The sequence below is a fragment of the Lissotriton helveticus genome, chromosome 5_1 (assembly GCF_964261635.1).
Source record: "Lissotriton helveticus chromosome 5_1, aLisHel1.1, whole genome shotgun sequence".
NCBI classification, from domain to species: Eukaryota; Metazoa; Chordata; class Amphibia; order Caudata; family Salamandridae; genus Lissotriton; species Lissotriton helveticus.
In genome coordinates this window covers 2055220136-2055246602 of record NC_136065.1, presented here as the reverse complement: position 1 = coordinate 2055246602, position 26467 = coordinate 2055220136, and the positions used below count along the sequence as shown (strand labels likewise).

General features: G+C 45.9%; 1 protein-coding gene and 1 long non-coding RNA gene across 2 annotated transcripts in view; one reads left to right on the top strand and one right to left on the bottom strand.

The window, feature by feature from the left end:
• LOC144756279 (uncharacterized) overlaps positions 1-26467 on the bottom strand; it is a 385761-nt gene that overhangs the window by 101270 nt on the left and 258024 nt on the right. The gene's annotated exons all lie outside the window — the stretch shown is intronic.
• The window catches only part of LOC144756278 (uncharacterized), a 411513-nt gene that overhangs the window by 143758 nt on the left and 241288 nt on the right, over positions 1-26467 (top strand). Inside the window, exon 2 of the mRNA XM_078645939.1 lies at positions 8409-8545. Coding sequence (XP_078502065.1) covers positions 8409-8545 — 137 coding nt within the window. The remainder of the gene's footprint in view (positions 1-8408; positions 8546-26467) is intronic.

Here is a 26467-nt window from a genome sequence, read left to right as displayed (position 1 = left end):
AAGGGCGAAATATCATTCACGAAATGAATAACACATGATTCTAATACGTATATGGCATAACCATGACTGTTTTATTCCTACTATTTAAATTACGGAAATAGATCAAAACATAATGTTAAGATGGCAGAACTATGCAAAATGATTATTTTGACATTTTTCAGTGTCAATGCATGCAGGAGTGTTAAAAAAGTTGTGGTTTCTGGCGCGCCCGATTAACATCGAGGAAGGCGTCAGCCGAAACGTGTCTGTTTTGCACGAGTTCTAACAGTGAAATAGAAAACTCACCCCGCGAGTACTTCTCATTTGTTGGGTACGATTACCCATTGGGACCTTTGGAACTATTATATATATGTATATATTGTTGATTTGTAAAACAATTACATTTTTTTATTTAACAAAGGGGGAGATGTAGTGTCTTGCAATATTTTATGACTGAATCCTTTTGGTTCCTAACGGACTCCGTAGAGCTGTGACCTAGGTATCGGAGCACAATGCCATGAAAGCTTGTTTTAGAATGTGGAGTTCACAGTGACACTCCGCAGAATAAAGACGTGCAACACTAAGCTCTGTCTGTGGCGGGGTAATCAGTGGGTTCCTGGGCTGGGAAGACGCTACACTTGTGTTCACAAGAAAAACTCTTAACATTGTTATACAACATTTCCCTGATGTCCATAGTTTTCTTTTAAGTGCATTAGAACTTGTGTATACATTCTGTACATTCTCTCCTTCAGATCGCCTTCTTTCAGTTCTAATAAGTTTCTAAAAATACCAAATCTATTCAATCAAAGACAATACAAAAAGGTTGCTTTCATTGATTGAAATGTATTTGCTTTCCTGCCGGCACTAGGTACACTTTGAAGTTGGGTACCAGTGTGCTGCTACAATGCAGAACCAACACGAATTATGATGGTGGAGCCATTGTTTGACACATACCAAAACCTCAACACAACACAATATATTAGCAAAATGCAGCAGGAATGTCCTGCAACATGGCTTCAACAAAGCAAGTAGAAACAGTAATGAATAAAACAATTATCGAAAATAGTAAACACAGCCACCATCACTCAATGAGTAGCATAAAAGTAACCAAGGTAACTAAGGTAATTACTATTGTTCCATTCATTTCCACCCTCTCGGGTCTCCCAGTCAGGCCGAAGGCGTCTTCTTGACGGAAACCTGGCTGAACCCCACCTCAGCTCCCAACATTGCCATAGCCATCCGGAAGGCTGCAAAATCACCCGCAGTGACCGTACCAACGGCATAGGAAGAGGAATCGCCATTGTCCACAGGAACATCCTCAGAGTCTCAACCAACACCGATGACCCCCTCAGCACCACCGAACACCTACACTTCCATATCCACACCGATCCCAACACCTCCCTCAGAGGAACCCTAGTTTACAGACCCCCTCAACCTCGACCACAGTTCAGCGACTCCATCGCCGACTTCATCAGCACACATGCCCTCACCTTCATGGACTACATCCTCCTCGGGGAACTGAACTTCCACCACGAGAACAACCATGACACCAACTCCACCACCCTGATCTACAACTTCACCACCCTCGGACTCAGACAGCTCGTGACAATACCCACCCACGCCCCCGGCCACACTCTCGACCCCATCTTTACCGCAAGCCTCCACGTCTCCTTCAACCACACCACCAAACCCCACTGGACCGACCACCACTGCATTCACTTCACCTTCAGGAAGCCCACTGCGCACAAGCCAACACAACAGATGCCCAGACGCTGCAGGAGCAAAGTCACCGAAGACCAGCTAACCAGCACCCTCGCCCAGAACCCACACGCCTACTCCACCGACCCTGACACTGCAGCCCGCAACTTCAGACAATGGATCGACAACTGTGCCAATACCCTCTCCCCACTCAAGACACCCTCCAACAGCCACACCAGCAAGAAAGCCACCTGGTTCCCCGAAGACCTCCAGGCCTCCAAACGGACATGCCGAAAACTGGAGAAAAACTGGCTCGGCGAACGAACACCGGACAACTACGTAGCTCACAAGAAGGCCACCCGCAGACACCATAAACTCATCAGAGCCGCCAAGAGGGCCTCATTCAAAGACCGCCTAGATAACAACGCACACAACAGCACAGAGCTCTTCAAAGTTGTGAATGAACTCTGCAACCCCAGCTCTAACACCAACAACATCCCGCCCTCGCAAGATCTGTGCGACTCGCTGGCCAACTTCTTCCACCACAAGATCACCGACATCCACAACAGCTTCAATGCCACGACCACCCCGACAACCACCGCCCCCACGACCACCAGCTGCACCAACTGCCTGCTCTCCTGGACCAGCATCAACGACGAGGACACCAACGAGATCATGAACACCATCCACTACGGATGTCAGTTAGACCCATGCCCTCACCACATCTTCAACAAAGCCTGCACAGCCATCGCACCCCCTCTCTGGAAAGTAATCAACATCTCCTTCGAGACGGCAACCTTCCCGGGAAAGCTGGAAGCACGCCGAGATCAACGCCTTACTCAGGAATCCCAAGGCGGACCCCAAGGACCTCAAGAACGTCCGACCCATCTCCCTGCTCCCGTTCCCAGCGAAGGTCACAGAGAAAATCGTCAACAAACAACTGACCCGCTACCTCGAGGAAAACAGCATCCTGGACCCGTCACAGTCCGGGTTCAGCAGCAACCACAGCATTGAAACCGCCCTCATTGCCACCACCAATGACATCAGGACCCTGCTTAACAACGGAGAAACAGCGGCCCTCATCCTCCTGGACCTGTCAGCCGTCTTCGACACGGTCTGCCACCGCACACTACAAACACGCCTACACGACACCAGGATCCAAGAGAAGGCCCTGGACTGGACCACATCCTTCCTCTCCGGCAGAACTCAAAGCGTCCACTTCCCCCCTCTGCCCCCACCCCTCCCGCTCCAATGCCACCGAAATCATCTGCGGCGTACCCCAGGGCTCTTCCCTCAGCCCGACGCTGTTCAACATCTACATGGCATCCTGCACCCACGTCGCCCGACAGCATGACCTCAACATCATCTCCTACACCGACGACACCCAGCTGATCCTCTCCTTCACCAAAGACCCTCACACCGCCAAAACCAACCTCCACGTAGGAATGAAGGCCATCGTTGAATGGATGAGGAACAGCAGACTGAGCTGAACTCGGACAAGCCGGAGGTCCTCATCCTCGGCTCCACCACTTCAGTCTGGGATGACTCCTGGTGGCCGTCAACACTGGGAACTGCCCCGACACCCACCGACCACGCAGGCAACCTGGGGGTCATCCTCGACTCCACCCTCTCCATGACTAAGCAGGTCAAAGCCGTCTCCTCATCCTGCTACAACACCCTCCGAATGCCCCGCAGGATCTTCAAGTGGATCACCACCGAAACAAGAAGAACAGTCACCCAGGCCCTCGTCACCAGCAAGCTGGACTACAGAAATTCCCTCTACGCAGGAACTTCGGCCAAACTCCTGAGAAGACCTCAACACATCCAGAACGCATCGCCACGTCTGATCCTTGACGTCCCCTGCCTCAGCCACATCTCACCCCACCTGAGAGATCTGCACTTGCTCCCCATCAACAAGAGGATAACCTTCAAGCTCCTCAGCCAAGCACACAAAGCTCTCCACAACACCGGCCCAGCATACCTCAGACGACTCAGCTTCTACACCCCCACCCGCCAGTCCTGCTCTACCGGCCTCACCTTCGCCACAGTCCCCCGCATCCAAAGAAAGACCGCCAGCGGCAATCCTTCTTCCACCTCGCCGCCAAGACCTGGAACACCCTCCCCACCAACCTACTGCAGACCCAAGACCTACTGGCCTTCAGAAGACTCCTCAAGACCTGGCTCTTCGATCAGTAGCAGCGCCCCCAGCGCCTTGAGACCCTCACGGGTATGTAGTGCGCTTTACAAGTGTATTGATTGATTGATTAATATATTACGTTTTTCTTTATTAGATTTGATCAATGCATATCATAAAAGTGCATGAATACATACATCATAAAACAACAATATTAAAATCACAGATAGAAAATTTCCGATACACCTCAAACATTAAAATGTAAAACCCTGGATAGAAACCATGATAGATAAACACACAGTTGCAGTGGGTATAGATTGCAAAAACAGTAACGCTAGTCTGCCAGTCGGGTCGAAGTACTGCTTGTTACAATGCCATTTGCTCTTCCCAGCAGCTAAAATTGCTGCCCGCTACCTGGTTCAATATTCCTCTGTTCTTGTAGACACTCTTGCACACCACACCTTTTACTGTATTGCACCAGCAGGATATAAAATGAAAAGCAAGTGAAGGGATACATGTGAACACCATGCCTGTTGCACAGCTGAAAGTGGGGTCTGCACACTTTTAGGCCTGCACTTTGTTTCATTCAGACGGATACAGAAACACAGGGCCAGCTTTAACACTGGTGGTGCCCTGTGCAACAGTGTTTGTTGTCGCGCCCCCCCCTTCCCCCCATGACCACCTTCGCCACTGATTCCTTCGCTAGCACCCTTTAACAGTGCCCCTCAAGTCTCCATAGCCGCTGTCGCTCAGATTCATTCCGTTTTATAGCACCACTAATACCAGTGTAAGGTGTCAGAGCACTTTACATCACACACACATTGCACAGAGACAATCATATATGTGTAAATCAGTGTATAGGAAATGTTATATCAGACAGGACTACAAGGTGTAGACTAGGAGTGACATGTCATCGATACTGGTAGGCAATATAGTTTAAGAGTCCTAATTCTGGAAAAGCACAAATTCGGAATTTAAAACATAACATCATTCTTAGGGTTTCTCAATAATAATAAGAATTGTTTTATATCTAAATGAACCCTTTTGGCAAGGTTAGGATATTGAAAGACTGGGCAAAAAAAATCATGTAGCTCTAACATATACCTTTCAGTTTGCATGCAGCTCTTTGATGACAATAGTTCATTGTTCTATATTAGGATTTTGACTTATAAATGACAAGTAACAAAAATAGCTCTCTGACAGAAGCAGTAACACACTGACCTATTTACATTATATGTACTTTGTTATCTGCATGATACACGTTCTTAGCAGCAGGCATTTTAACCCTCTGCTCTATCTTAGGACACACTGTGGAGATGAGGGGACATTCTATCATACCATATGGGACTGTAAACACATAGGAGCATACTGGACGGCAGTCATGCGTACAATTTCCCAGACTATAGACGTTTCCCTGGTACCCGAACCCCGTCGATGTTTGTTGAATGTATGGGAACCAAACGACTTAAATCACCGTCAGCAGGTTTGGGTAATGTTGGGCATGATGGTAGTAAAACGTAACATCGCCTTATTGTGGGGCTCAGAAGCACTAGCAACCCTCCGTAAATGGTGCAAGGATATGGATGAAATGATGGTGGCAGAGAAGTCGGTGTTCATACATCGGGGGTGCCCCAAGAAATGGGAGAAAATTTGGGGGGATTGGAATAAGTTTCGTGGTTATATTTACGAGACTCCAAACCTTGCAGACGATGATAGTGCCCCAGACTGATACGGTTCAGGCATGTAGAGATTATTGCTACTGCTGTGTAAATACATGTATACTGCATATGTAACCTGAACAATGAACAAGGCTGCTTTGCTCTCATGATCCACACATTGCATATTACTCCATCTGTATGTGTTATTGGCCTATTTGTTTTGCTAATAAAAATATATATTTTTTTTAAAACTTCCACAAGACAAACCTCCAGGTTGCTTTCCAGGAAGACGATTAATCACTGGAGTTATTTTGGCATTTTAATTGATGCTTGAAAATTGCTGGAGGCCGGACACGGCAGCAGGTGTTTTTAAAACGGTAATATACTTGCAAAAATGACGCCCCCACCACAAATCAGTGTCCAGCAGGGCCGAACTGGCCATAGCGGACACCGGGCGTTTCCCTGTTATGCCGCTAGTGTGGGGGCTTCTTTTGGGCCCCTGGGGGGCCGTTTATGTTACTGGGGGTCGGCAATATCATCCCCCGTAAATCGGCCGAAAATGGCCCGCGCAAACTGGTCAGCTGCACTCCACCTCACCCAAGGGGGGGGCGGCTGAGCAGTTTGCCAGGGCCAGTTTCTGTTCCCAGTCCGACCCTGGTGCCCAGTGTGGTGGCACCGATCGTACCGCCCTAGAGCCGGTCCTGCAGAAACACATTTGCAATGTAAGTCATCAAAATGTTTGACTATTTGCTTTCACCTGCCATGAAAGAAATAGGAGGCAAACAGCGGCTAATTTTCATGCAATGAACCACCTGCATAATGGTCACTTCGTGGGTAGTTCATGGGATCCTCCCTGGCAAAATGAGGTCCAGTGAGGGCAAAATGAGGTCCAGTGAGAGCCAAATAAACTTCTACAGTGTCCGGCTCAGAGGCAGAGTTGGGTGGATCTTGTGCTTCTCTTTGGACCTCGTTTTGCCAGAAAGAACCTCAAAAACTGTAAGAACCACATGAAACTCCGGAAACCCTCCGACTTTTCAGGTTTGATTGCACAGCAAATTGGATGCTTGCTTGGTTCTTTTGTGAGGCCAAATTTCACTCCTCGAGCATTTGGAAAAAAAATGTATAGATTTTTCTTATTTCACAATTTACAAAATGATTTTACCCCCTTCTAGTGATCAACACACTCTACGCACCCTGTACTCAGCACTTGGGTAGTACTCATCTCACAGATACAACATGTCTCCAGTCTGAACCTTAGTAGGCCTGCATTGATGGCAGTTAATAGCTCACTTTGCAATGGCTATCAGTTGCCATTCACTATTGAGAATAGTAGCCCTCCTCTCACCTCAATGCAACGTGTAGGCACTCTCTTCGCAGGAACATCAAATGTACAAAGTGTCCGTGGGAGTCAGTGGGCTAACAGGTATCATCAAATTCCCTATCTACCCTCTGTGATGCTTTGCTGCCATGTTGAATCTTCACCACTAGACATTGCAATAGAGAATAGTGCACACACAGACAAAGACAGGCACAAACACACATACACACTCTCTCGCTCTCTCCCCTAATGCTATTGCAACAAGATAGTTCTAACAATTCTTTATGCAACTCACTCTTCCTCACTCAACCATTATTGTGAGTGAAAATACTCATTACCCGTAGGCCTCACACCATCTTGCAGCCTGATGATGTGGCTTCCGAAGATGGTGCTTGTACACCACGAGGTGCAAGGTGAGTAAGCTCCTCTGCATTAAGCTAAATAATTTCCAAAGAGCCCATCAAACTGTTGTGTCCCTTCCACCCAAAATCCAGCTGACAGTGAAGAACCGCCCACGATCTGCAGGCTCCATCTTTAACCATTCCACCTACAGATCCATTTATAATGACACCACAACAGGGGAGATGTCTCATTAACAGCTGTTTGAGACAAGTAGGTGGAGCGGTTAATAATTCTCACAGTGAGAGTTTCAAAGATGATCTTATCCCTTTTTTTTTTTTCACAACGTAGTTTATTGGTTTTTCATGCAAAACAGACATGGATACAGATGACCCAGTGGCTTCAGTATTACCATTCCTAAAATAAGACATCTAATCTAATTCCGGTACGCGTCTTAATCAGGAGTCACCAGTGATCAACCAATGCTCCCAGTGAGACCCAACAAACCCTGTCAGTTTGCCCGCAACTTCCCTTACAAACAACAATTACCCCTCCCTCCTCCCAGTTCTCGTCACTGATGTATCAACTGTAATGACCCCTCAAACCAGTTGTGTTCAGGAATACATTATGTCATAGTTTTCGCGATGTTCCTGGTATGCTATGGGGTCTCCCTGTCCCGTATTACACTCCAATTGGTCCTCTTGTGTGTCACAATCCCTTAATGCCTGTACTAACACTTCCCACGCTGTCGCTGCTTCTAGTTCCTTATCATTATCTCGCTTTCGCGCTTGCTGAAATCGCAGCGCACTCTCACTATTTGCCCACTTTACAAACTCATTCTTCCACCTCTTGCTGTTCGGCCCTGCTGCCGATTTCCAATGTTGCTTGATTTCCCTTTTCGCTAACATGAGCCCCATATTTATGAATTTACTTGTTATTTTGTTTTTTGATGTGTGGGGGTACCAGTGTAGGACGCTAGTGGTCATGTCGAATGTCAAATGTCTCTCTGTTATCTCATTTATGGTGTTTCCCACTTCCACCCAGTAGGATCCTATTTTTGGGCAAGACCATAGCATGTGTTCTAATTCTGCTCCGGCCCGTGTGCACCTAAGATGATCTTATTCCTTGCTTATCATATGCTTCTGCAACAATAATCTTCAATCTGAATAAAGGGTTTCCTTTGGTCTAGCTGCTATGTTTAATTAGTAATGACTCTGTGTACACAATCACGAGGGTTTTCATTGATCTGATGACTCCATTATGTTTCAAATATTTTCTCCAGATCCAAGGAACATGGCACCTGATCTCAGGCGCCTATCAGAATGAGGATTTACAGAAAGAGGACAAGCAATCAACGTTTGCCTTGATAGAGATAGCCACAGTCGATGGCGTGACAAAGATGAAACACGTGTTTGGGATGTGAGTAATAATGCGTGTTAGCAAATCAGCTTTAAGGGGCGGCTCGCAGGATTTCCAGGACAGGAATACCTACCCACTAACTTACAACTTTGGTCATATTGAAAATACTTTGCAGTGCACATTCCTACTTAGGATGTAGTCAGAGATTTACTCCAGTAAAGAGCAGGCATAAATCTGAATCCAGTGAGGAAATGGAGATTGAACACCCTCTAAGAGGTAGAGATGTAGGGCAAGACTTTGGTCCATAGGAACAGGAATTTTTCCAGTGGAGGAAATAGGCACTTTTACGTACATGTGTCTAAATGTACAGCTGCTACACTGACTGGGAATATCAGCAGAATTCCAGATCTACTCTTGGTAATCTGCAATGGCCACATCATCCCAGGAGAACTCATAACATTCACTGTGATTACCAAAAGATCTTAAAATTACTCCAATATTATGGTGAAGTCGTTATGAATGCATTCGTGCATTTAAAAACAAAATCAAAACTTCGGTAAGATGGGCCCAAAAGGCAATTGTTTAACTCAAATTTATTGAACACTAGTTCTACTTACATATGCTGTCTCCCATATTTAAGCTACTATTACTTCATACAATAGGAAGTGACATAAGAGGAGGACAGAAAGTACATAAAAAGTGAAAACAATAGAACTGTCCTGTGAAGAAAAATGCTTTAAAAAAGCTTGGAATTTTGGTCAAACATATTTAAGTTTATTAAGACTCTCTTTAAACTGAGTATACAAGATAATGTCATGCAGGTAATGAAATATAAATGCAACAAAAGCTATGCTGGCTGTTTGGAATATATTGAGCAGGGAAGCTTTTTTTTTTACACAGGTAATTGCCTATGTAGGGTTCAACCACTTTGGGTTGGTGAAATGTACAAACTGACGTATCTCCACAGTGAAGGAAAAGCTGGAATTGTGGTAAGATGTTCTTTATCAGAGTTAATCAAATGACAACAACAGGCATGTTGTAACATTGGGCATAGATTAGGAACCATTTTTTTATTTCATTTTTTACTTTCAGTATTTCTTTATTACAGATGCAACCATAAGGCAGTTGTGCATTTTCCAGATAATACCGGTAACAACAAACACATGTGGGAGGGTACAGATAGAAGAGGGAAGATCAAAGGACAGATAGTACAACAGGTAGATACTTTCTAAATTATTCAATTTTCAGAAAGAAATCTGATGGCCAGGAGATCATGATTTGGGTTAATTTGTTTTGGAATGGATTTCCATAATCTAAAGACTAGCTGCCACATGTATCGACATTTGGATTTACGATTCCTAAATAGAAATTTTTAAGGAATAAATATTTGGGAATCGCAAATCCTTATGCATGTAGGAATCGCAAAATAAATTGCGATTCCTTAACATTACCTATTAGCGATTTGCAAATTGCAACTCCCTATTAGGTTATGTTCCTCCATTCATTCCTTATTGGTAATCGCAAATTGCAAATGCAATTCCAAGGGTGCCTGGGGGTCTAATGCCCCCCTGATGCACTCCCCCAAAAAGGTAAGTGTACATATGTGCAGCACACACATGCCCTAAGGGCATGTGTGCGCTGCACGCCACTTTGAAAAATGCACTTTTGTACATTTTTCGAAGAATACGCTAATTACCATCAACTTGTAATTGATGGTAATTAGAGTTTCTTAAATGCACAGTTTGCATTTAGGAAAGGATTGATGCATCGCCTTTAGGGAATCGCAAATTGCGATTCCCTAAATACATTCGCAATTTAGGTAATCGCAAACAATTGTGATGACGTACATTGCGAATGGAAATGGGTTCATGCATCAGAAAAGGCCTTTTTCCATTCGCAAATGGGCCAATTCACAGAATCGGCTGGTTTGTGACCGGCAAAAGCTTGATGCATGTGGCCCTAGGTAAGTGAAAGCATGTTTTGATGTTTTTACCTTTCTAATTTTAGCAATTTTCAGAATTAGATGGCTATGGATTCTTGTGTTCCTTCGACCATCTGTGAGTTGTGGTTTATCTTTCAGATCGAATGGTAGGCCTCCATAGATTGTATACAAGCTATCTTGAAATAATTTCTTGCGACCAGAGGAAGCAAGCATATATTTCTCAAGATAGAATTACTATACATGGATATTTTCAAGTTCCAGCATTGCAAGTGGCATTTCAATTTGGGCTAGTAGCTTTGGAATTGCTCACCAGTGTTTCATTTCTTGCCTCAAGATGGGTTAGAACAATGGCTTGTATTGTTGAGTTTGAAGTGAAGGATGTATGATGTAAGTTTTCTGAGAAGATAGTGTTAAAAGCGGTAAGAGTTTACCAGTTTGGCGATAGGAGGAAAATAAACCATTTTGAGGATAGATTGTGATTTTGATAATAAACCGAAGGGATTTCACATGTTCATCGAATAGAGGTGAAATATTTAGAGTGCAGAGTTTTGTGCCATTGTTGGGTTGGTCGTCGTTACTCACTGGATGCGAGAAGTAGGAATTCTGTTTTGGGTTGGTTCATTTTCAGAAAGAGTGAGGTCATCTAGATGGTTTTCAGAATCACTAGTCTGTATTTATTTGGAAGTCTCATGTTTAGGTGAGTTTTGTCAGCATTTTGGTGTATGAGGACACTTTGGGGCCCATTAGGATGTCGGGCGGATCGCCACCGCCATGCGGGCGGTGGTGATCCTTCCTACATCCTTGCCCGCCCAACACCCATTTCCCCCCGCCATATTACTATGGCGGGGAGACCGTGGTGGACGGAAACACAGTCTGCCGCTTTTCCGCCCCAGTCGCCTTGCGACCGGGGCGGAAAAGGGTTTACATGGTGGCGGTGTCTATCAGACACCGTCAGCCATATTAGGATGGGCTTTTGAAGATGAAGGGACACCAAAGCATGCGGAGTCTGCTTTGGGGTCTTGTTGCGGGCCCCCAAGGACTCCAGGGGGTGGGGGGTGCACATAGGGGGTACCCCAGCAGTTCGTTGCATAGCATGGCAGGCACCACACGGTGCCTGCCATGCTGTGCATGGAAGTGCACAGCATGCCTTCCTGACATTGTGACGGGCGGTGCTGACTGCACCGCCCGCCACAATGGTTGGAATGCTGGATGTGCCCGCCACTGTGGCGGGCGCATTCTTAATGCTGGCCACGGGACCTCCGCTCTTATGGCGGGCGGTCCAGATCACCCGTAGTATGACGCGCGGACTTCATCCTAATGGCCTCCTTTGTCTTGTAATATTGTGACTAGAGGTCAGATCTAACCATTGGAAAGGCGTGCAAGAGGAGGAAGCGTTGTGGTATGTCACATTTAACAGGGAGCATAGACGAGCCAAAGTAGGTCAATTTCACAAACTGAAATTCTGTGGTGAGGAACGATTTAAACCAGTTTAAAACCATTTGATATTTCCAATTCTTCAAGAGATGATGCAAACAAAGTAACCGGTGATATAGATCATGTCATATGATGCTGAGTGGAACAGAAAAACCAACAAGCAGGCATGTACTTCACCCAGGATTTCCAGAGCATTGTCTGGCACATGAATTATGTCAGTCTCTGTGCTATATTTGGAGTGGAACGTGGGCTGAAAGGAAATTAGGAGATTTTCGATAAAAATATGGGAAAGGATCTGCTTACTTGATTAATTTACCTGGGAATGGCAGCTTCTATACTACTCTAGGAGGTTTTTTGCAATTGATATTGTGTTTCTTCATAAGGGGAGTAACCTTTTCTATTTAGTGGCAAGTATGGGAGAGGGACTGTAAAATGAATGGAAGGTCAATGCAATCATTTTCATGATTTTTTTCTAGATGAAGATTTTTTAATATATGATCATTTCTCAAACATTGGACAAAAGGTCTCTTCTTGAACCTTATTCTTTTTTAATTTGAAGATTAAAATGTAATTTAAAATGTAAAAATAATTTAAAAGTGAATTTAAATTTGATTTCAATTGAACTTAAATAAAAAAATTTAAAATAAAAATTCAAAGATTTTTTGTTATTTGGAGATGTTTGAGGTTTTGTCGATTTTTTTATTTGAAGATAAAAATTTAATTTAAAAAGTAAAAATAACAGAATATTTTATTTAAATTGAATGTAAGTTTAAGTTAACTTAAATGTTATTGGAAGAAAGGGCAATCTCCTCCAGTGACTACTTTGTCAGGAAGTGAAAGTTAAACAAAAAATTAGACTGTCCACTTGAAAACATACAGCCAAACTGAAGGAAAAAGCCAGAGACATAAATCATTTTCAACCTACACAACAACATCCAGCAAACAGTGGAAGATATTAAGCAACCACATATCAGGAACGTTTAGTGGCAAGATGCAAGGTAGAGGCAAATAGGAATACAGATGATAATCCTAAAGTAGGTGAAAAGGATTTAATGAGCAATTCTAGAATTGTCAATCTGAGAGAAAGAGTGCAAAAAGAAGCAAAAATCACTGTGGCAAAATGTCAAGAAGATAAGGGCAGAGATCACATCAGACAAAAAGTAATGTTGTATCTGGGAAAAAACTCACCAGATGTGACGGCATGGGTTTGCTCCCTCAATATCAATCCCTCAATGTTGAGGGGACAGAATATGAAAAAGAAAATATCAACACTTAAGTATTTCTAAATGTTCTATACTTCACTCCACATATATGTACCTATGCCTTACATACCATCTTTACTTCCCTATTTGCAATTAACTTATAATATTTGGTCCCTTTATATTCTGTCCTCAATATTCTTATACAATGATATTCTGGGGGTCGATATTCACACCTAAGTCAACAGCGTATGCATTTACCCGTGCGTCTATACAGGATAAGGCATTGCATCAGACTCCTGTCCTCCTGCATGGTGAGGATTTTACTCCTACTCTGCTCATCTACCCAATCAGCATCAGTATGCCTGCTGCAGCTTGAAGTATTCCTTACAGACAGCTGGCTTGTCCATGCATAGTGCAGAGCGATGATCTGAAGATTCAGCTAGTGAAGTAGAGGAGCATTTAGGAAAGGAGGGATGTTGAATACAAGGCTTTCCCTACACCTTCCCTTTCTAGGAAACACCGTTATCTGGAAGAAGTAGGTGTGGCTAGCCTTAAATCCATTCTTCTCCATGATAGTCACCTTCCATGTGCTTGTTGTCAGAATTTTTAAGTCCAAAATGTTTCAGCCTTTTGAGATGACCTATCCTATCTAATACATATATATTAAGAGGAGTTGGTCAGAAAATGATGTATTTTGGTCAGGTTCATCACCCTCGTAGATGCTTTTTGTTGCCTGTTTCTGCAGCAGTATTCCTTTTTTTGATTCTCTCATATAGAAAACTATAAACTGGGTTCTTTCTCAACACTTCTCCGAAGTCCTAGGATCAATATTGGACTGGGCAAACCCCAAAGAAAGACAATAGTAGATTTGGGCCTGTAAAATAGAAGTCACTCCTCAAACATGGCACCCTCTGGTTATATGCCCACACCAACGCTTTGTATAACAATATTTTGTGTGTATTTGTATAGTAAACAACTCACCAGACAGGGTATTCTTATATGGAAGCAGGAGCCAGGGTCAAGGCTAGGTGAAGAGCCAGATATTCAGTTTCTTGCAGAATTTAAGACCTGAGGAGGAGGCTCTGATATCCAGGGGCAGGACGTTCCTTGCTTTAGGAGCGAGGTCAACAAAGACACAAACAACAGATCTGGTTCTGCATATGCAGGGTGGGGTTTGGGGGATACTGTGCAAGTAGTTGTCCTGCTGAGCAGAAGAGTCTGGTAGATCTGTAGAAGTGTGTGTAGCTGTGGTGGTACATGGGGCCAATAATGTGTAAGGCTTTGGATGTGTGTGAGGAGTTTAAACAGTCCTCATTTGTGGATTTGTAGGCAGTGGAACCCGTGGTGTGGGGTGACGTAGGTGCAGGGTGGAAGGTGGGATATTTGCCCCTGTCTGCTATCCAGCCGCCCACCAACTCCCAAGGAAAACAGAAGGCAGAGAAACATTGACAGCACAAGGATGGAACCCAACACCCATCCACAGTCAATACGGAGGCCACATTCAGCTCCCCACATAATTTTTGTTGTACTGGATGTTTTATGGTTTGGCAGAGGGTCTTAAAATAGTAGCGAACATATTTACCCTTGTTTTTGCAGCAATTTGTTTGGATGTTAAGCATGAAAGCTCGTTGATCCTTCATCTGCTCTTTCAAGATTTGGAGGACTTTATTTTTCATTTTCCCCAAAGTTTTCAAGTTTCCTTGTGATTCTTTTACTGATGATGAGTTGTTTAGAGAATCAACGCACAAATGGTTAGTCTCTTTTTGATTTTAGTGTTGAGGGATCAAATTTGCGAAGTATGGTTTGAGTTGATTAATTGAAGTAGTTGGCGACTGATTTGGTACTGTTTGGAATATTCATAGTTTGAACATTGGCTCTGTGATCTTCAGAAAGTTACAGAATCAGAATGTTAATACATAGTTTTTCCACATTTTGCGGGGTTTTGGTAGGTTTTTTTCTGAGTTTCTATTTGTAAAGTGAATAAGGGATAACAAAATGGTCTAATCAATCTTGGTCAAAATGAAGTTGGATAATATGTTATTAAGAGGGGAAATATTCTGACAAGAGAGTGCCTTTCTTTTGGGTGAACAGCGAAATGGTGTGCACTGATTTCGCTTAGTTTCACGGTAAGAGGAGCTTTGAGTGAATAGACGTTGGTAGGGTAGTTTACCAAATTGTTAAATTTGGAGCCAAAAGTTCCTTTGCTGAGAATTGGAATCAGCTCTGAGTCACACTAAATTTAATCTTTGAAGGATTGTAAATGAAATTAATTTTTAAATATAAAATGGATTCTTTAAAACACAGAGTGATTAATGAAAAGAAACAAATGTAATGAGTAAAAACATGTATAAATCTACATGGAAAGCTCATGTCATGAATAAGTGGTTTTTAGCGTTTTCACATTTTTAGCAGAGGTTGAAAAAACATTCACCGATAATATGATAGGCATTGTGGGTCATACAGATTAACTTATTTCAAAGATACAAAAGTGATGAAGCTTGGAAAGATACCCACCTTTGACAAAAACAAATTTGTGATCACAGACAGATTTGTGCACTTCATTTGTTCTTTCTTTTTACCCCGAAGGCAGTTGTATGAATGATATGAACACTGAGAGGCCCTTTTTTGAGCTAGTAACGGAATGCAGCACAGGTAGTCACCTTGCTGCGCTGCTGGGGGGCAATACAGGGAAAGGGCTAGAATGCACTGTATTTATTAGGTCTCACCTAGGCATGCGTGAGGGCCTTTAGCCAACGGTCTTCACTTTTCAAGCACTGCACTCGTGCTTGTGGTGGCATCCACCTTGAGGGAGCGAGCCCCGGCGCACCACAAGCACGAGTGCAGTGCTTGAAAAGTGAAGCCTGCTCTCCCAAGCGTGCGAGTACACCACTTGCCGGCCCGGTGAAGTAATGGACGGACCAGCCACTTTCACTCTATTCGCTTTTTGGCTTTTTCAATTAAGACTGGTTTCGATTTCTAGACAAGTGAAAGGTCTTCCCGTACACCTTGCATCATTATTTAACATCTAGAAACCTGTGAATGTTACAGCTTAATATGCTCAGCGTTCAAATACATTGTTAAAAACAAACCTGTACATTTTTAGGTCGAGCCTTCGCAGAGCATGCTTTGCAAAGGAAAACAACCTTTTCCGAGCGCTTAGACTTTTCAGCCAAGCACGTGCACGCGTTCCATTGCCTTCAATGGCAACACATGCACGTCAGGAGATCCACTCGCGGGAGCGTGCAGCCCATCTGGTCGCAATTATCGCTCCCGCGAGTGAATCGCGCCCGCCCCCTCCACTCCCCCCCTTGCCCCCACCGCGCGAGGCACGCGTGTTTGTTACTTGTTCAGTTTATCACTGACTGAACTCGAGCCTAGCTCCAGTGGTCCTCTAATTACTTTTAGAAGTCATGTTTGTCAATTGCGACAAGCAATGATTTGGCTGAATGAAAACAGACATCTAAACGCAATTTACAGCCCCATAGATCTTCAACCCCTTCACTTGTGTAGTATGACTGTCGCAGATATCAGCAATTAAATGCAACTGTCCACTGTTCCATGTAGACGCCGGCATGTTGGGGAATCATAATTATCAGCACAGAATCACACCCTTTGTAGGGCACGGAACCTTGGGATAGTAGTATCAAGGGAGCCCGCCCATAGCAGAGGGGTGGAGGGAGAATCCCCTCCCTCACACAATAGTGAACCATTACATCCTGGGACATGGGACCATCGACTCTGGAGGCCACAGACTGGCTCGGCCCGCATTATTTTTTTTTATTATAAATTTATAAAGCGCTTGGTTACACACGCTGGTGTGTCCCCGCGCTGGTAGCTGCTGTTCATTTCCATTAGAGTGGGATTCTGGTTGTAGTGAGGGGCCCTATTTGAGGCATTGAGGGTTGGGGAACAGGATTGTTTTCAGTTCTTTACGGAATAGAAGCTCGGATTTTTCTAGGCGCAGCTTTTCTGGCAGCTTGTTCCACAGCTTAGCCGTCGAGGCTCTGAAAGATTTTCCACCCATTCTTACTCTTTTTACCTTTGGGACCTGTACCAGCCCCGTGCCACATGATCTTAGTTGTCGTGTAGGCTCATACCGCTTCAGATAGTTGAGCAGGTACCTAGGGCCTTTCCCATGTAGGATGCGATGTCCTATGCAGAGGGCCTTGAAACTCAACCGTTCCCTGATAGGGAGCCAGTGAAGTGTTCTTAGAGCCTTTTGTGAGGATGCCATTCTTGGTAGTTGAAGGATCAGGCGGGCCGTCGTATTTTGTATACGCTGCAGTCTAGTCATGCATTTTTCGTTGGCTTCTAGGTATAGTACGTTTTGGTAGTCCAGCCTGGATGTTATCAGAGCATGGACTAGGGTTTGGCGCACCGGCGTAGTCATAAGGTCAAGTGTTTTCCTAAGGACCCGTAGTATACCAAAACAAGTGCCTGCCACTTGTTTGGTCTGGTGGTCGAAGGATAGATTTTTATCCAGCCAAACTCCTAGATTTTTCACTAGATTGCTGGGTGTGGGTAGTTCACCCAGCTCGTCTGGCCACCACGCTGAGGTCCACACTGATGGAGTTTTGCCTATGATTAGTACCTCTGTTTTGTTGCCGTTGAGATGGAGGCAGTTGTCTGCCATCCACTTGGCCAGTTCCTGCATGCAGCTCTTAAAATTAGCAGTGCATTGCTCTTCTGGTTGCGTAAGCGTCACGATCAGTTGTGTGTCGTCTGCATATGACACTGTCTCAACCCCAAATTTGTCTGTGATCGCTCCAATAGGGGCCACATATAGATTTAATAAAGTGGGGCTGAGACTGGAGCCTTGTGGTACTCCCTGCTTAAGTTTTATTTCATTGGACCTGAACTGTCCTTGTGCAACCTGGAAACTGCGGCCTGTGAGGAATGATTCCAGCCACTCCCATTCCTTGCCTCTTACTCCTCCCTTTTTAAGACACTGTAGCAGTGTGTGATGCGCCACAGTGTCGAAAGCGGCACTGAGATCCAGCATGATCAGTGCCGCTGTATGGCCTTCATCCGCGTAGCTCCGTAGAGTTTCCGCTGAGGCCAGTAGGGCCGATTCCGTGGAGTGTAGAGCACTGAATCCCGACTGAGAGGGATGGAGCAGTCGGTTGGTCTCTGCGAATGCAGACAGTTGTTGATTCACTGCTTTCTCCGCGATTTTTGCAAAATAGGGGAGAAGGGAGATAGGTCGCAAGTTGTCCAGTTTTGCAAGGCTGATGTTGGGTTTTTTCCTCAAAGGGAGGACTATTGCTCTCTTCCAGGCAGCAGGTACTTGTCCTGATGCAAATGAGAGAGTGAGTAAGTGGCTGATGTATGGCTCCAGAGCGGTTAAACTACCATAACATTTTTTGGTGGGGCTGGGTCGTTAGGTGATCCTGATTTGATGCTGCCTGCTATATGGCATATTAGTTCCCGTGAGGGGACCAGAAATGCCGAGAGGCTGTTACTGTTCTGTATAGTTGGGTGGGGTTTCCTTTTTCCCATCCCCTACTCTAGCTGCCTCCGGAAATGCCGTATAGATTTTATCCACTTTGCTGGCGAAAAACTCTGCTATTTGATTGCAGGCTCTGACTGATCCATCTGTCGGGGCTGTCAGTGGGGCGAGATCAGATAATTCCCTATATACTAGGAACATTTCCTTCATGGAGTTATACGCGTTCTTAATTCTGGTGCAGTAGTAGGTTCTCTACGTTTTCTGGATCATGTCATGATATTCTTTTAAGCCTTTCTTATAATCGACTCTGTCTGTCTCAGAGTAGGACATACGCCATTTCCTCTCTAGATTTTTACATGAGGCTTTAAGTTCTCGTAGATCAGTATCGAACCAGGGGGCAGATTTAGATTTCCTTACTGGAGCATTCTGAGTCCATGGTGCTGTGCCATCTAACGCCTTTTGGATTTGTAAGTCTAATATTTCGCAGGCATATTCGATTTCCTCGCTCTCAAGCAGGCCTTCGGATTCTATTATTTTATTAAATTCCTCTGGGCAAAACTTGGCCCATTTCCTGCGTTTATTAGTAGTGGTTTTCCCATTCTGAAGTCCGTTTTCCGGGACCGCTACCCGAAATGGGACTAAAAAATGGTCCGACCAAATGACAGGCGTTGGAGGTGCTACGGTCAGAGTATCCCAGTTGGCGTAGATAGGGTCCAAAAGATGGCCCTGGCAATGAGTGGGCATATCTGATTTTAGCAGCATCTGTATGCCTTCTAGTTCCTGTCTGAATTCCTGCGCTTCGTTGTTTAGGGGGTCGTCGAAGTGATAGTTTAAGTCCCCTAAAAGGAGGAGTCTCATGTGTGAGAGCAGAGAGTGTGAGAGTGTCCATCATTATGCGTGGGAAAGCTGGCTCCAGGTCCCGGTGGGCGATATGTTAAAAATCCCTTGAGACAGTATCCAAGGGGCACTGCTAGGGAAAAGAAACCAGTCTCACTTTTTGCTATGTCCCTCTCTTCTAAAGTGCAAGTCAGCTCTCGTTTATGTATAATCGCAATCCCGCCCCCTTTCCCCTTCTTCCTGTCGACTCTCTTAATATCATATCCTGGAGGGAGTGCGGCCAGTACATCAGGTGCAGACGCGGAGTGTAGCCATGTCTCCGTGAGGAATAGTGCGTCCACCCCATGATCAGTCAGATGTTCATATATTTCCAGCTTGTGCTTCCCCAAAGACCAGCAATTTAGCAGGGCAAGATTTAATATTCTACCCTTGTGCCTCGATCCCAGTTGTCTCTTAACAGTGAAAGGGCAATGTGCGCATTTTTTGTCTCCATTGTTAATATTTAGGCTGTGCCGGCAGATATTGCCAGTGGGAGGACAAAGATTTCTAAGTTTCAGGGAACTGTAGTGTTTCCGGAGTGTGAGACCCCCAGGAGTTCCTGCCCCTGGCCGGTCACGGACGGGCACAGACGGGCTTGCCTTCGGCGCGCTTCCGGCGCGCCCGCTGCGCCCGTCCGCTGCACCTCCGGCGGAGGTCAGGCATTCGTAGCGAAAGTGGAAGAGGGAGGGCGGGGCCAGGCAGCTGGAACGCTCCCCTTCCATCAGCCCTAAGATGGCGTGTGTTCCTTCAATACCGGCCCGTGTCAGCCCGTGATTCGGCTGCGGGGGACCAGCAGAGGTCAGAGGGCACTGGGAATCTCACTCGTGCACAGGTAAATGCAGTTTACAGTTTAAAAGGCTTCCAGTCCTAAATCGACATTCAGCCAGGCACACACTTTTTAAAAAACAAACGTGCTCTGTACCTCCCGGCTTTCCGCCTCAAGAGGACAGAGTCTCAGTATTCAGCGCTAGGCAGGTTTAGCGGAGGTTTTTATAAGCTCACCAGAGGGGGGGAGGGGCCGGCAGCTGGAACGCTCCCCTTCCACCAGCCCTAAGATGGCGTGTGTTCCTTCAATACCGGCCCGTGTCAGCCCGTGATTCGGCTGCGGGGGACCAGCAGAGGTCAGAGGGCACCAGGAATTTCACTCGTGCACAAGTAAATGCAGTTTACAGTTTAAAAGGCTTCCAGTCCTAAATCGACATTCAGCCAGACACACACTTTTTAAAAAACAAACGTGCTCTTTACCTCCCGGCTTTGCGCCTCAAGAGGACAGAGTCTCAGTATTCAGCGCTAGGCAGGTTTAGCGGAGGTTTTTATAAGCTCACCAGAGGGGGGGGGGGGGCCAGGCAGCTGGAACGCTCCCCTTACACCAGCCCTAAGATGACGTGTGTTCCTTCAATACCGGCCCGTGTCAGCCCGTGATTCGGCTGCGGGGGACCAGCAGAGGTCAGAGGGCACCAGGAATTTCACTCGTGCACAGGTAAATGCAGTTTACAGTTTCAAAGGCTTCCAGTCCTAAAGCGACATTCAGCCAGACACACACTTTTTAAAAAACAAACGTGCTCTGTAGCTCCGGGCTTTGCGCCTCAAGAGGACAGAGTCACAGTATTCAGCGCTAGGCAGGTTTAGCGGAGGTATTTATAAGCTCACCAGAGGGGGGGGAGGGGCCAGGCAGCTGGAATGCTCCCCTTCCACCAGCCCTAAGATGGCGTGTGTTCCTTCAATACCGGCCCGTGTCAGCCCGTGATTCGGCTGCGGGGGACCAGCAGAGGTCAGAGGGCACCGGGAATTTCACTAGTGCACAGGTAAATGCAGTTTACAGTTTAAAAGGCTTCCAGTCCTAAATCGACATTCAGCCAGACACACACTTTTAAAAAAAAAAAAACGTGCTCTGAACCTCCCGGCTTTCCGCCTCAAGAGGACAGAGTCTCAGCATTGTGGTAATGGGAAGAAAAGAGAGGGGCATATTATCAAGGACCGGTGTTAAAATAATCGCCGTTTTATCAGCAGGAAACTGCTGATAACATGGCGATAATGGGCTTGATAATACGCCCTTGTTAATTCCCATAGTAGCCCATGTTCTGATGGGCTTCTATGGGAATTAACAAGGGCGTATTATCAAGCCCATTATCGCCGTTTTATCGGCAGTTTCCTGCCGATAAAACTGCGATAATTTTAACACCGGTCTTTGATAATATGCCCCAGTGTGCGCAAAATTTGCTTGGCGTTTCATGAATATGGCATTCCTGTAACCGAGGCTTAAAGATTTCATTACACTAATGTAGAAGCAACTATATAATACAACTAGGAGATTTGAATAAGCTGGCTAACAGGGCGCTATTCAAAACATTCCTTTGTGTAGAGTTGTCAACGTAATGGCGAGGGCGGGCATCTGTCGGCAGTCAGTAGAATTGCAGCCTATCGTCTGAAGGAAATCTCTAATGAGGCCATGGTAAAGAAGATATGGTAAATAGAACCTACCCATAATGCATTATATGCAAGACCAACAGCCGCCACAGCCAATGATTGTTTTCTATTACCATTGATCATACATTTTGTGTCGCTCCTTTAACAAATGACTATGCAGTTATTTATTACTCTTGAGATCAGTTATCATTATCATCCTACTTGTCTTATGCAAATTATTTCATAGGATCCGTATTGTTCTTCATTTACAGTATAATTAGAAATTAGTATTTCCAGTAATGGAGTTACCTTGTTTTGTAGCTGATAAAAGAAACGAGTACATTTTTGAAAGGTCTCACATATTCCTTTTGATACTTGATTAAAATTGTATAAGTAAAGTCCCCGGAGCAGGTGCGAGATAGGATGCATCGGCAGCGGCTCCTTTTCTAAAGAGATTAGAGATGTTCTCACTGACCAGGCGAGATCTCATGCCCTGGCAATCCAGAGGCAAGTGTACGACCTGGGGGACAAGGCCAACAAAATGATAGCCTGGCTGGAGAGACGGGACCGAGACCGTAACTGGATCCCGGGAATTCAAAGACCGGATGGGTCTGTGCGAGTCACGGGGCGGGAGATAGCGGCGGAATTCGCACAATACTACGAGGCGGTTTACCAGTCTCATGCTGTCCGACAGGAACAGGATTACTGAGACTTCTTGGCTCCCTTGCAGCTGCCTACCTTGGAACAGGCTGATAGAGACATCCTAGACTCACCCATAACGGTCTAGGAAGTGGAGGGCGCCATGGGAGACTTGCAGGTGGGGAAGGCGCCGGGGCCCAATGGGTTCCCGGCAGAAGCGTTTGGCTGTGTGTCCAGCCGCCTGGCACCTCACATGCGGAGTATGTTTAATGAAGCCAAGCAGGTGGGGGTACTTCCCAAAGACTTACGGTCGGCAACGATCGTTGAGATACATAAGGCCGGTAAACCGCAGGAGCTGTGTAGCTCCTACAGACCCATCTCCTTGCTGAACTTCGAGACCAAGGTCCTCGGTAAGATTCTGGCCACGAGACTGGGGGCGGTTATACAGTCCCTGATATACCCGGACCAATCGGGCTTTATGCCTCACTCGTCTCAATCTCCGGTGCTTGTTTGGGGTCTTGCAGGAGGTTTCCGCAAGGCCAGAGGTGCCGGCGGCCCTGCTGTCCCTCGACACTCATATGGCATTTGATAGTATAGAGTGGCAGTACCTCTACGCAGTTCTGGGAAAATTGGGCTTTGGCGAACACTTCTGAGCATGGGTGCAACTGCTATACACTGCGCCGCTGGCAAGAGTCCGAGCGAATGGAGTGCTGTCACGAGAATTACGCCTTGGTTTGGGCCCACGTCAGGGCTGCCCCCTCTCGCCCACCTTGTTCGCACTGGCGCTGGAACCACTGGCGGACTGGATCCGAATGGATCCGCTGGTGTGGGGCATCGATCTGGGAGGGGGCTGGGAGGAGCTTATTTCTTTATACGCTGACGACATCCTCCTGTATGTGCAGAGACCGGAGGCCTCCATTGAGAGGCTGATGGACATAATAGGAGAGTTCGGTTTGTACTCCGGTTACCGCATACACTGGAGTAAGTCCCTGGGGCATGTGTTAGCGGGGCCCCAACCCCAGTTACCGGCAGATTGTGGAGTTATCGCCTGGAAGGATGTTTTCAAATACTTGGGGATTTGGATAACGCACTCTGATTCGGAATTCCTGCGTCTGAATGTTTCGACGCAGCTAGATCAGCTGCGAGTTGATGTGGAGCATTGGAGGTCTCTCCCGCTTTCGCTGATGGGGTGAGCCGTCCTATTTAAAATGATTGCCCTCCCTCACTTGCTTTATGCTTTACAATGTGCTCCCTTCCTGGTCCCAGACCAGATTATTAGGGCGATTGAATCTGAACAGTGTTCCTTGCTATGGAGTGGTGGGCGTCCTCGAATAGCCCTCAAGAAACTGCAAAGGGGCCCATATGAGGGAGGGCTGGCTGTACCAGACATCCGTCTCTATTATTGGGCGACACAGCTAATCAATGTGAATGGATGGGTGTTCTCCCCTCTTGAGGAATTAGCCTACAGGGTTGGACAGACTAGCTTTTGGCAGCGACACGTACCTAGCAGCGCTATATACTAGAGGTAGGCGGGGCCGTCATCTTCCTCCCCAAACGGCAGCAGTGGTCGTGGTCTGGAAACGAGCAACAAAAGTGCTCGGGTGGGAAGCGAGGCTCACGGAGCAGACTCCTTTATGGGCGGGATCCTTCCTGCCGGCAGTGGCGAAACTGAGAGATCTGCGCAGATGGGGCCTAATAGGTATCGACGTGCTGGGGGACATTTGGAAACGGGGAGAGATGGTGAAATTTACCGATCTGCAGGCAGAATATCACTACCAACAGCTCAAGTTCGCTCTGCACAGGCAGCTGGCCCCGGGGGAGAAGCTGCCAGAACATGCACCACTGGAGGACAGATTGTTATTAGACCCCATGATAGATAAAGCAATCTCACTCACATATAAAAAACTCAGTAACAACGTACCGGACATGCTGGGGCCCCTGCGGGAAAGGTGGGAGTCAGACCTGGGGCTGCTGGAGGATGATGATTGGGGGGAGGCTCTGCAGTGCCCCAGAGAGGTAGCGATTCGCGTGAGGTTCCGGCTGGTTCAACTTCGCATCCTGCACAGATTGTACACTCCACGCACAACGCAGTACCGAATAGGCTATGTGGACTCCCGCTTCTGCCTCAGGGGGTGCGGGGAGGAAGGGAACTTCTTCCATACCCTGTGGGATTGCGCAAAGATCAAGGCATACTGGTCTAGTGTGACGGGCATCATGGCCGAAGTGGTGGGAGCAGAGGTGCCGCTGGAGGCTAGGTGGCATGTGTTGGGAGTTACCAGCGATATCATCTGGCCGAGGTGGGACAAGGTATGGTTAGCCCTGGCGAGCATGGTAGCTAAAAGAAACATCGCAAGGTTGTGGAGCAGTGATCTAACGCCAACGGTGGAAGAATGGGAGCGATATCTGGATTGGTGCCAGCGGGCGGAGAGGGTCATTTACAAAAGTCGAGGTTGCCCTAAGAAATGGGAAAGTCTGTGGGCGGCCTGGAGGCACTATAGAGGGGAGTGGCTGGATCCGCAGCCGACTGAGGAGCCAATGTGAGTGGGGCACGGGGTGGGGCCTTTTAGCTGATGGATGTGCTTTAACAACTCTGTGGATTGGCGGCTCCATCCCTGCTCTGGCTCCTCCTGGGCTTTGGAGGTACTGCAGGCCAGGGTGCCATTTTCAGGGTGGGAGTGGAGTGTAGGGAGGGGGGGGTTAGGAACTTACAGGTATGCATTGAGGGGATCATTTGGGGTGGTTTAGGGGCAGGATCTAGGTCAGGTGGGAGGGTGGGATTGGGCGGGTAGGTTGATTATCTTACTGTGACTAATTGCATTTATCAATAATTGTCAATGAATTTTCGCTGCTAACTGATGTGCTATGTTTTGGAGCTGGTTTTCATGTAATAAAAAGATTTTTTTATTTTTTATTGTATAAGTAAGATGTTTGACCGTCTCCAGATAGTTCCAGATAGTTTGCATGAGTGGTGACCCTGATAATAAAGACACTGTAGCAAAACCTGAAGCTCTCTGTACTAGCTATTGTGGAAACAACTGCTATAATACAACGAGGAGACATAATGAAGATGTTTAACAGGGCTCTGTTCGAATCACCCTTGGAGTAGAGTTGACAACGTAATGCTGTTGGCAGTCAGTAGAATTGCAGCCTATATGTAAATAATTTTATAGGACATGTATTGCTCTTCACTAACAGCATTGTTAGAAATTAGTGTTCCCGTTATATAGGTGCCTCTTTTTGGCGCTGATAGACAGAAGGCATTTAGGAGTCCTAAAGTTAGGACTCCTAACTTCTGTGAATACCGAAATAAGTGCCTTCCGTGAATACCAAAATGAGTAAGTGCCTTCTGTGAATACCAAAATTGTAATAAGTTTAGGATTTAGTTTTAAGTTAATTCTGTGCATCAGGCCCCCTTACTTTCCATATATCAAAGGTGTTACTGAGCTCTGATTTGACTAAAATTTAAAATATATTTCAAGCAGCCATGTGAAGCATGTACACTTCATTCTTACACTGCTTCTAGGGAGTAATCAAAACGTGCTAGTTATATTTTTAACATTAAACTTGCTGTTCAAGTATGTCTGTTTCTTGCTGGTGTTCTTTATCTACCTCAAAAAACACTTAACTTCACATTTGCAGTTCCTTAAACAATAGAAGGGTGAATGGTAGCAAGTTCTTTGTTCTTGAAAAAAGGGATTAAAACATAACTCCTTATTGAGACATTCCCTCAAATAAAAGGTATGTGTTGCATGCTTGCAATGAGAGGTCGTACGATACTCGTTGCATCCCCTTGCCTGTCCCTGGGGTAAGAGCAGGGGTAAGCATAGCATTTCTACAGCTAGTGTAAACACATGGCAGAAATGTGTGGCCTGGTAAGACAAGGATTGGCATAGCCAATAGGTCTCGCCTTTGGGACATTATAAGTGTTTAGCCATGCAACAGTTGATGTTGCACCAAGGATATTGAGATGCATAATTAAATACTTATAAGGTCCCAAAGGCGAGACGTATTGGGTATGCTGATGCTTGTTGCAA